Consider the following 12,547-nt stretch of genomic DNA (forward strand, 5'->3'; position numbering starts at 1 on the left):
TATATTTTTATTTTTTTTACACGTTCAACGATTGTAATACGATAAAATCCTGTCAATGACGTATTTTTACGGAAATGATAATACCTTAGCTATTTTTTCCCAACTCAATGAGTCTTTTGCAGCTTAAAACTTTCCTTTGAAAGGGAGAAACACACATTTAACCTGTACAAAGTACTTACTCCCGTTCCCGACCATGTATAGGAAAACAAGCGGGATTTTGGTAAGGTTAAATGACGGCTCTTACGAAAAACAACGGAACTCAGATTTTCCCATTTAAAATAACATTGGAATTTCTGAGTTCCGTTGTTTTTCGTAAGAGACGTCGAATGTGCGTTTTCGCACTTTTAAAGAAAAGTTTTAAGCTGCAAAAAACTAATTGAGTTGGGGAAAAATATCTAAGGTGTTGTCATTTTCTCAAAAATATGTTATTGAAAGGCTTTTATCGTATTACAATTGTTGAACGTGTAAAAAAAATAAAAATAGAATTGCACCCATTAGACCTGTGTTATTTTTCCCCCAAGTGACTATATAATATATACCGCGAGAGTCACGTGACCTTTTGGAATCCCAATAATGCGATAAGCCGAACGCCGAACCTCGTGGCTAAGGTTTTAGTTCCAGTTATTGCCACTTGATGCTTTTTACGCTGAATTTTCGCGCTTTTTACAGAGGGTCAAAAGTGCTGTGTGGCAGTTGGCAGATGAGCCGCCATGTTTCAGGACTTTCTTTAGAAACTGTATATCTATGTATATTACCCACACAACTCACACACATCGATATATGTCACTCACACTTATGAAGCTCACAGACATGAGATTCCGAGCCACTGGTGGGATTGCTATACTGATTGGTCGGCCGCCATTCGAGGCTCTTGGTCTTGAGGACATGGGGACTCATATACTTATATATATGAATATATGTATACACGCATATTTATACCCTTAGAGCATATGTATATGCTCTAAGCTTATACCTCGTTGCTTTGTTGGAGGATATTAATGTGTAGTACCGAGTACCGGGTACGGGGGTACCCTAGCTCCCTCATCGCCCAAATGACGCCACCGGTCAGAGAAGAATCTTGAAATTTGAAGGTAAAAAAGAATTTTTGAACAGAAATATGATTGTGCCTGCATGCGCAATCCTCGCCAGCCTCGTGATACGCACTTACCTATACTTTACTCTTTTCTTGGCGTCCGGTGACGTCGCACGTTCAGATATGAGTCCTCGTCAGGCGCTTTCAGAGAAGCTCGTGCTGCTGGAAGCAGAAATCTAGTGAATTCATGGGTAGTTAGAAAACATGGAAAACGAGGACGACCTTACTTACAAAGATATGTAAACAATTCCCTGGCCCTTTCCCTATGATTCTCTGTTCCAGAATTCGCTAATACAGAGATTTCCATCCCACTAACCACGTGCTTGTGTTTACATAACTTCAGTGTTGAGTCCCAGCATTAAGTTGAGGCAACACAAAAATTAACAGGTCAATTTTCAGAGCTAGCTCAGGATGTAAAGAAGGGAGGAGTCGAAATATCCCTATTCCCTATTCCCTCTCCCCTTTTTTATGATTCTCAGCCGTCATCTGGAGACAAAGACCAAAGACCATGCGACACCAAACTCATACCTATAACAGCGCTTTGTCTGACTTTTAGACGTGGTAGCTGCCACTACAGCAAAAGCAAAGCAAAATTCTGAGGAAACGGCGTAGGAAGAAGAAGGCGAGAACTTCACTACAGAGGTTGATGAGACAACGTTTTTTCTGGGAGAAGATCCAATGAAGCCAGGTAAACAAATTAATTTGGATGAAGAGGTTGTAACTAGGATTCAAGCGTGGACAGCAAAAGATGATAAGACCGCTTCACTCTCGTTAATTCTCTTAAAGGGCAACCTTAACTTCGAACCTCCTCAACTAAATCTGGAAATAGAAACGGACATCAGACCAAAAGCGATCTAGAAGGATAAATAACACTTTAGAGAATACCCAATTTTGGTATTTCAACAAGTACTAACAGATATCGAGGCATCGTCATGGAAGGAAATCTTGTTGGCTAATATTGCTCATGCAATTAAATTGTCCTCCGAATCGGTTCATCAACTCAACCTAGCCAGAAAATTATTTTTGGTTGGTAGATATGATGATAAGATGCAGAAGGTCTTAGAAGCAACTAACTCTACGAGTATGATATTTGGCGATGGTCTTAAATCGACAATCGAGAACGTTAGAACCACGGAAAAAATTTTAAAAGATCTACGCCCAAAGCCAATAAAAAGCTTCAACCAGAGCCAACCGAGATTCAATCAACTGTTACAGCAGTTAAACGGGAGGAGCTCCACCATCAAGAGGGAGGTGAGACGGGAGAGTGCAAGAGGCTACTACCAACCAACCTTCACCTCTCGAGCTCAACACAACCCCAACTACAGATATCAACCGATAAAGAGATAATATTACTCTTAGACGCAATCGCAGAGGCAGGCATCAAGACAATAGATCAGGTAAATATCGGGGGTAGGTTAAAATTTTACTATAAACAATGGGAGCAAATTACTTCGGATCCATTCGTGCTGGATGCCACAAGAGGTTATAAAATCGATCTAATGCTAAGTCAGATCCAGACGAAAATTTCCCCCGAAATATTATCCAAAAATACGTCACAAATGGAAATAGAAAAGGCAATACGTAAATTATTAACTACAGGAGCGGTGGAAGCATCGGTGAAGGAAGAGATTCAGTTTCTCTCGTCTTATTTTTTAGTACCAAAACCGGATGGCTCATCTCGATTCGTCTTGAATTTAAAACAGTTTAATAAATTCGTGATTAATGAATACTTTAAAATGGAAGATATTCGCACTACGATCAATTTATTATAGCATAATGATTGAATGACGATAATCGATCTCAAAGATGCCTACTTTCAAATTCTAATACACAATGATTATAGAAAATATTAAAATTTTCCCATCAGGGCACATCATATCAATTTAAGGTGCTATCTTTCGGGTTGTCCTCAGAACCTCGTATTTTCACAAAGATAGTTAAGCCAGTTCTAACAAGACTTAGAGAGATGGGTATCTAAGTAATGGCTTACCTGGATGACTTCCTAATTTTTGGCAATACCTTCGACGATTTTAAGCAGAATCTTGATTGTCTTACTCAACGTCTAAATACCTTGGGTTTTATTATTAATTTTGGCAAGAGCTACCTGATACCAAAGAAACATCTCTTGTGATAAAAACCATATTGAAAAACCACATAGTAAAACCATGTAAAAAACCACATAAAAACACGTGATTTTACCACTCCGTTTTCATGTGGTTTCTTTTCTTAAATCACCATGTGGTTTTTAAGTAAAACCATATGGTTTTTAGAGGCTTTTATTTTGATAAAAGAAATTATTTCTACTTAAATTTAACTATTTAAAAATCTTAACAACGCATCAACAATGAATATAAAAATAAAACAAAAGAAAAAAAAACCTCTAAGGTGAATTAAACTTTGGCTAACAGATTCCTGATGTTAGATGTTAGATTCCTAGAAATTGTGATAGACTCCCAAGAGATAAAACTCTCCCTCCCATCAGAGAGGATAGCAAAAATAAAAACGTGGCTTGAAAAGGTATCAGGAGACAAGTTTATAAGCCTAGAAGATCTTTCTATATTGGTAGGTACTCTAGTCGCAGCATGCCCCACAGTCGCTTACGGATGGCTCATGTATAAAGAGTTGGATAGAATATAAAACACCAAACCTTAGCAAGACATGGCTACCACAAAAAACTTAAAGTTTGAATTCCAATCGATGCTCGTGAAGAGATGTCTTGGTGGTATTTGAACATTGAATCAAAAAACTATATAAAAGACCACCGCTTTGACCTGGTCATTTTTTCCGATGCCTCTACCACGGGCTGGAGCGCTACTTGTGACACTTCTTAAGCAAGTGGTTTTTGGTCAGAAGAAGAAAGATCATAACATATCAATTTCCTTGAAATAAAAGCAGCCTTTCTAGCCTTGAAATGCTTCGCTAAAGATACCCGTAATAAACAGGTTTTATTTATAATAGATAATGTAACAGCCTTGGCATACATTAACAAGATGGGAGGGATTAGACATCAAAACCTTTTTTACTTAACAAAACAACTTTGGCTCTGGTGTATCGAAAGAGGACTATGGGTATTCGCAGAATACGTAGCTTCGAAGGATAATCGTGTGGATGAAGGTTCCAGAATCTCCAATATAGATACTAAGTGCGAGCTGGCTGATTTTGCTTATATTGAGATCTGTAAACAATTCGAAATACCCTCAATTGATTTATTTGCATCCAGAATCAATGCCAAGTGTGATGAATACTGTTCGTGGAAAAAAGACCCCGAGGCCTTGGTTATCAATGCCTTTACAATACCTTGGACTACAGAGTACTGGTACGCCTTCCCACGTTTTGCTTGTATCAACAGGCTACTAAAAAAGGTTAGAGAAGAATGCTATGAGGGCATTCTTACTGTCCCTCTTTGGACATGCCAGCCGTGGTTTCTGGAGTATATGCGCCTTTTAATAAGCGAACCCATAATTTAGAAACCTAATCCAATGATTCACGTCAGTTACTGATATCACTATAAAGCAATACAACTCTGCGCTTAAATACTGGTGGGAATTCTGCCAATCGGATGGACAAGATCCTTATTCTATAGGCGTACATACTCTGCTAGCCTGTTTAATTAAAAAGTACAAAAAAGGGGCAGCCTACGGCACTCTCTCATCTTTTAGAGCAGCTTTCTCCTTGAATAACAAGCAGGATTTCTCTAAATCAGAGGTTTTAAATAGATTTTTTAGAGGAATCTTCAGGAGCAGGCCTACAGCACCCAAATATTCGGCAACATGGGACGTCAGTATTGTGTTAGAGAAATTAGAGACCTGGCATCTACTAGTCAGCTTAGACTTGCGTGCCTTAACTTTAAAGTTATTCATCCTGTTAGCCCTGGGAAGTGCTTTCAGAGTACAAGCTCTGGCATTAATTAGACTAGAAAACATAAAAGATGATGGGAGGTCAGTGGAAATCAGGATCCCTCATCTTACAAAAACGTCCAAGCCAGGTGCAAACCAGCCATATGCACATTTTACTCCGTTCCAGAATAACTCAATCTGCATAGCATCAACTATAAGACACTACATCCAAAAGACTGCAGATTGCAGGAAAGATTCAAATCAGCTGTTCTTATTATACAAACCGCTCTATGCACCAGTCAGTGCCAATACAATTAGTAGATGGCTGAAGAACGTCCTACAAAAAGCAGGAGTCGAAGATTGCTACACGAACTAGAGCCAAACAGTCAAGACTGGTCAAACTCGGTGAGGCTAAATAGATTTTTGATAGGAGTCTTCAGGTCAAGACCCACAGCTCCCAAAAATATGCAGCTACCTGGGACGTTGCGCCGGTCTAGGGACTGCTCGAGTCATGGGGCCCGTGGGAGTCATTAGATCTGCGAAAACTAACACTGAAGCTGACAATGCTTTTAGCGCTGGACTCAGCCTTTCGTATCCAAGCTCTAGTTTTCATCAAATTAGAAAATATTAAATTTAAGGTATCAGCTGTAGAGATTACAATAACGGATTTTACTAAAACCTCAAGACCTGGAGCATGTCAGCTTTACGCTAGATTTCCCTAGTTCCATAATAAACAGCTGTGTAGAGCTACCACCCTGCAGCACTACACCCAAAAGTCAGCAGATCTCAGGGAAAAGTGTTCGCAGCTTTTAATTTCTTTCCAGCACCCACATGCAGGGGTTACGACAAATATGGTGAGCTGCGCTGTCTCAGAACTGTCATGAAAGAAGCCGGGGTGGACGAGCAATTTACTGCCCACTCTACGAGACACGCGTCAACTTCCAAGGCTTTGCATTAAGGGATCAGCGTGAACACGATAAAGAGCGCCACTGATTGGTCGGAAAAGTCAAATGCGTTCAACAAATTTTATAACCGACAAATTAGTCAGCCCGATGGAAGTTTTTCAGCAGCGGTGATAGACGAATGTCGGCAGTGTTAGCATTAAATTTATTTTTTCTTACTTAAAGAATTACCCAAGTTGTAATGTTTATACTTTGAAACTGCGATTGTCTTCAGCCCTCTCAAAGCTGTCGACTTTTTTTGTACGTATGTACCTGATCAAACCAATAAAGACAAATTTAACTATAGTAACTTAAATCACTAAGGTTTTTTTAATACTGCAGCTCTAAACAGCTACAATGTAAAATATCCTCGAACAAGGCAGTGAAGTATTATAGATGATTAAACGAACTTCTGGTGAAGTTCAATCACTATTATACGAACAACTTTTTCGAGGATATGCAGTCCCACCCTATGTTTCCTTTTCCTTTTCTAATACCCACCCTTGTACTTAAATGAGGCTGTAAACTAAATGAAGAAGAAGGTAAGCAGAGAAAGTCAGGTGAGGGGTGGTTCACGAATTCGACTTTCTTTGCGAAAATTCTGAACTGTGGCATCATCTGGCGTAGTATCGAGATACTACAATGTTTATATCCTCAAACAAGTTGTTCGTATAATAGTGATTGAACTTCACCAGAAGTTTGTTTAATCATCTAGTATATCGTGATGTATATATATATATATATATATATATATATATATATATATATATATATGCTAAATGCTGCGTTTCCAAGCTCACGCCTTTCCTCATGAGCCTCAAATGGCGGACATTGTCTCCTCACTTCCTCGAAGTTCACTAGCGCTTTTCTTTTGAACACGTAAAATGGTTAAGGTTTTAGTTTCAACTTTAGCCACTTCATTCACATTTGTACGAGCTCTTCGGCGCCAGTAGTCGCAGCTCACCTCGATGATGAGCGACATCCACACTGAGATGTCGGATTTTAAGATTTTTTCCAACTTCCAATGTTGAAAAATCACGAAAATTTTTTACTACGTATATGATATTTGAATTTACTTAAAACAGTGATGCGTATTTTAGTCTGGAGAAAGCAATTTTTAGTACTTTTTTTAAAGCTTATAAGCACAAAATGGACGGAAACAAAAAAAAGGGTGGGGGTTAAAATGCAAAAAGAATTGTTTGGAAACTGAATGAAAGGCGTAGCATTAAAGTACGCGAAACCTACTATTCCTTTATAAGAATTGTCATCTGAAACGTAGGGACGGTTTGCGCAAACGGATTTTTTTAAATCGAAAAGCAACCGGTCTGCAACTTAGTAATCCTTCGAGAAAAATTCTTATTTTTATTAAGAAATGCTGTAAAAAAATTATCATCTATGTCTGCTGGACGACTTTTTATAAACTAAGGTTAGAGTAGCAAAATTTTTGATTTTTTACTCACATTTTTAAAAATCATAAAAAAATTGTTAAAACTGACAAAAACAAATAACATTTTTTATAAATTCTCATAGAATATTTGAGTACAATGTGTAGAAATGTGGCACGAGCGTTTTTCACCACGTGGACCGCCACTCAGGTCCAACGCTTAGGCGCTTCCGTACCCAACAGCTCCTGTCTTAGACAGTTATATGTTATACACCTACTCGGGGTGTTCGTACTAAACTGGACCTTCCTTTCTTCCTTATATGGGGATGGCGATCTAGCAAACTAATCCCAGATAGCACTACTAGTACTTACCACGACTCTAGCTAATGAGATGTGAGAACGGTTTATGCACGAAAGTATACATATACTATATTATGAAGTTTGCAGTGAACATATATGCATACTTTTATTTATAAACCGTTCTCACGATAAGTCTAATCTCACATCACATTGACTAGATTCTAAGTACTGGTTGCGCCATCTGAGATTAGTTTGCTAGGTCGCCATCCCCATACTAACTGATGGAAATCCTGTCACCAGCAGATATAAGCACAAGGAAGAGGTGACACGCCTAGCGGACAGCTATTGAAGTATCACTTAGTGATACCAGACCAGAGTCCACCAGATACACGGAGGAGAAAATCATGGAGCAAACGCATAGCGGCGATGGAAGAGCCCCCCCTTTTTTGAACCTATGGCTCATGACGTGTGTGCTTTCAACACATGTAAGCTATAGCCCACAAGCATAAGCGCTAAGCACGGAGCAAACGCATAAAGGCACTGGCTTTTTTTCGATCGTGCTTATGCGTTTTCGGGAGAGAGGGGATACCGTCCTATAGCAGTCAGTATAGATACGTATACACTTCTTGACTGCTACGCACTATAGCTGACTATAGGACGATATCCCCTCTCTCCCGAAAACGCATAAGCACGATCGAAAAAAAGCCAGTGCCTTTATGCGTTTGCTCCGTGCTTAGAGATTATGCTTGTGAGCTATAGCTTACATGCGTTAAAGGCACACATGTCATGAGCCAATCGCATAGGTTCAAAAAAGGGGGGTCACTTCCATCGTCGCTATGCGTTTGCTCCATGATTTTCTCCTCCATATAGTTACGTTACCTAGTGTATTCGAAGTGTTAAGCGACTAGTAGCGCCGCCCTGAGGGTTCTATTTGGAACTATATGTTTCCCCAAAGTATGCGTTCAAATCGTCGCGGTAGTACTGATGAGTTTCCAAACAAGTCAGTGGACTTCAAACACAAACATACTAATTTTACTTCTTTGGACGATTGTGCCTCGATAGCACAGTAAAAAATGTGGTTGGCGTTGGCCACATTTTCACCTTCCACGTATTTGCGTGAACCTTCACCCACATAATCCATTAAATCGGTTAAGGAAATAAAAAAACTCATTTTCTACGTCGTTGCTACCGCGACGATTTGAACGCATAATTTGGGGAAACATATAGTTCCAAATTGAACCCTCAGGGGGGCGCTACTAGTCGCTTAACACTTCGAATAGATATATTATTACTCAATGCTACTTTGTACGTAAGCCTTATGGCAACTCAGTGTAGATGAGGCTCTAACAAACTTGAAGCTATCACAAAATACGTGAACGAGTCAATTAAGTATCAGTAGTCAGTAATCGTCAACCGATCAATGATTGTGGACGCGAAGGTAGCGGTATGGCATCGTGTAGAGCGTAAGGCATTATTAAAAAAAGTAATAGCCCCAGATATGAGTATAAAATATGTACATCTACTCACATGATGAGTGGGTAATTCCTTAAGATCGAGTATTAAAACGTTAGCAAATATTTGTGTATTTCAATAACTGTTTTAAATGATTTTCAAATTATACACTTATTTTAATAAACCACTAAAAATGTGTTTTATAAATAAATCCCTTTTTTTATAGGTTTTCCCAAGGCGGAGCAGCATAGCAAAGCTGTCAACAACGGAAACGGTGAGTTTTTATATTTGTCAGGCAAAAGTAAAAAGTCACAATTTCGGTGATAAAATATATGTCCTGGCGTAAGGGCTCTTTTATAAAACATAATACAGTTCTTTTAAAATAGAATTGTTTGAACAAATAACATAAACTAAAGAAATTCGTTTTGGAACTTTTTTTCCTTATGATATGGCTCAAAATAACGTATAAACGTATAACAGTAATTATGTTAACAAATTGGTTTGTTTCGTTAAATTGAAACAAAAAACATGATTTTATTCGGAATATCAATGCTAAGCTTAAGTTGTTTTTTCATAATACTCATTTTTTGATTTCTCTTTTTAAGACTTGTAATTTTATGCACTCGTAGAACTTCTATTTTTTGTGATCAAGGAGATTGTGAATTTTTCATAAATAACACCGAAAAAATCACATGTTTGAATATTTGTAATGTACATTAAATGCCTAAAAACGCATATTGTGTTTCCTGAAAATTTTTACTTTACTATCACGGCTTGTAATTTTTCGTACTCTCTGATGGGACTTGTATTTTATCATAATCACAGAACTTTTCATTTTTATCATGTGTAACCCTAATTAATTTACATTTTTTCAGTCTTCGTAAATAACTCAGAATAGCTAAAAACACAATGTTTCGCTGTAACGGAACTTGCAATTTGCAAAGTGGAAAAAAAATTACTCGTATGGACCGTATGTTATTCAACTTCGAATTCCTCGAAATGTACAAATTTCTTAATAGAAATCTTGATCTTTCGCGGTTGGAACTTATTTTTTTCGGATATCGGAACTCGGTACTTTTTCGCGCTGTTAGTACAGTAATTTTTTTCACACCAACGATACTTGTAATTATTAAATGCAGTAAAGCATTACTTTTTTAACCATTTCAATCAACATAAGCTTTCTGGAGCCGCAAAGAATTTCGCAATAAAAACTTATATTTTTCACAGTCGGAACTTATTTTTTTTCGCTCCAACAAAATACGTATTTTTTAAAGTTCGAAAAAAAAAATTATATTTCGCCATTAATGATAAAGTATGACTTACTATTCAATTGTTGACATCACTGTTACAAATCACATTTACACTATTTAGGAAAGTATTTCAATGTCATCCGCGTGGAAATTGCCTCTCGAGCTAAACGTGGGGGTGCCATCCACGGGCATGACGGTAAAATACTTTTCTTCGGGCAGTAAATGTGATTTTTAAGAGTGAGGGAATGTTGCATTTTCTTCTCTGAAATCAGTGAAAAAGTCGTACTTTCGGCGGAGGAATAGAATAAAATGCATTTCTGCACCCTTTGAATCAACTTCAAATTTCCCGAAACGCATACATTTCACAATCAAAATTACATTTTTGGTAGTGGGGACTCGTACTGATTCGCATCTGTGCGTGACTTGTATTTTTTTGTACCAGCGGCACTGGTGTGATATACTGAGATACAGCTGTTTCCTCTCATGAGTAATATGAAATTTTATTTTTGTAATAGTTTTCTCGAAGTTATACTTCTATAAACAGTTTCGAAAGAGATTAGAACCCCCGACCGCTTGGACATTAGCCAAGGCATTCTGCTATGGGCGGCCCCAAAACTGAAAAATCGATTACTTCATGGTATATTACAGTTCGTAACTTATTTTTAATGTAAATTTATATTTTCTGTATATTCATTCATTTGGTTTGATTATAAATTGCATTAAGAAATAATTTATTTAATAAACTAATTTTTAATTCAAATTTTTTTTCAAAAACTTAAAAAACTCGTACATTTTAGCAGAGCAGCTTTCATATGTTATTAATAAACATTTATTTACTTATCATAATTTGTTACTTTCAAAATAAATAAATAATTGTCTATACAATTTTTTTACGTTTTTCAAAAATTTTCATAATTGCAAAAAAAATTTTTGTTCTGTATAAAAACAATACAATCTATTTGAAAATGAAATAGGTTTATCTAATAGTAATCTTTCATACAAACAAAAAATGGGAGCTTTATACAGATCTTAGAAATCCAATTTTAAGTGATTTTTCCATAAAGTTACATGTTAAACTGCAAATTTTTAAAATTAAACATGTGTGAAAAAGGGTGAAGTTGAAGGATCTGCTATTTTTTAAGGGTATTTCTTATTTTCTTACGAAGTTGTTTTCAAACCGTCGGAAGATTCGATGAAAGTGCACAGTCTTGTACTGGCCAGCCTTCATATTGTTCATTTTGTATTGTGCCATAATATGTTAATTATAATTTTTCAGTTATTAAATATTAATATATTTATTAAAACCACACCCAACTAACGGCAATTGCTAATCCGAACGACAATTGCACCATTTTTGTACACAATATCGTTTTATAGGAGGTATATTTATATTTATAATTATATTATCTGCCGTATAATTTTCTAGAAGTATAACTTCTTACTTGGGTACCCAAGCACCCTCTGTCTATTGGTTATTGATATATTTTTTCCTGTTTTTTAGGTTCCCTGTCACGTCATTCAAAACATTTTTTACTTATTCATATCAGGAAATCTTGTAGCCAGATCTTTTTTTTTCCCCAAACATTTATTAACTACCTTTAAAACATAAAGCTTATGAATTTGAGAAAAACAAATTAAAGCAAAATTGTAATATACAATATCAAGTGTAGAGGAATGCGTTCGTATCACAAGCTTGATTACTATGTGGTTTAATCGTGGTTGTACAACCTACAGAGTGACATCATGCGCTTTTTAATCATGTGACCACCTGATCCGTGGCTGTACCGTAAAATTATTGTAAAAGAAAGTATTATCTCGATGACACCACTATTTACCGTGTGTTGATGCACTAAACTATAGTGCCTAATTTAAATTGCTGGAACTCAACGCGTAAGTTATAAAAATTCAAATCCGACATTCGTATTTTCCGATCCAACAGCTTAGATATACATAAGAATATAATATTTCAAGAGGGTGTGTGTAAAGATAAAGTCTGTACGTTCATTTTTAATTTTCGATAATATATTTAACTCACACGTTTGAGTTACTTATCTGTACACCCGTAAAACTCGAGATGTACGGCATATACGTAATAATCGTGTGTGTATATATATACACACGTGTATTGATCGTCACTAATTCCAGCTGCCGGTTTTCCGTTACTTCATCCGCAATGCGAATGTTAGCGCAAACTTATCGGCTCGTAATTAGATTTTTACTACTGTAAATTTTAATAATGGCTTCCTGCGATCTTTTTATAAGAATTGCACTTTTTCTCAGAAATATAAATA

The 12,547-nt window shown here is 36.8% G+C and overlaps 1 protein-coding gene across 1 annotated transcript in view; it reads left to right on the plus strand.

Annotated features, from left to right (window-relative positions):
- Positions 1 to 12,547, plus strand: part of Cad99C (cadherin 99C) — a 376,725-nt gene that overhangs the window by 122,141 nt on the left and 242,037 nt on the right. Inside the window, exon 2 of the mRNA XM_089597377.1 lies at positions 9,233 to 9,280. Coding sequence (XP_089453503.1) covers positions 9,233 to 9,280 — 48 coding nt within the window. The remainder of the gene's footprint in view (positions 1 to 9,232; positions 9,281 to 12,547) is intronic.

This window comes from Copidosoma floridanum, unplaced genomic scaffold (assembly GCF_036245765.1).
Source record: "Copidosoma floridanum isolate Cflo_tuat_1 unplaced genomic scaffold, Cflo_Japanese_pri ptg000004l, whole genome shotgun sequence".
Taxonomy (NCBI): Eukaryota; Metazoa; Arthropoda; class Insecta; order Hymenoptera; family Encyrtidae; genus Copidosoma; species Copidosoma floridanum.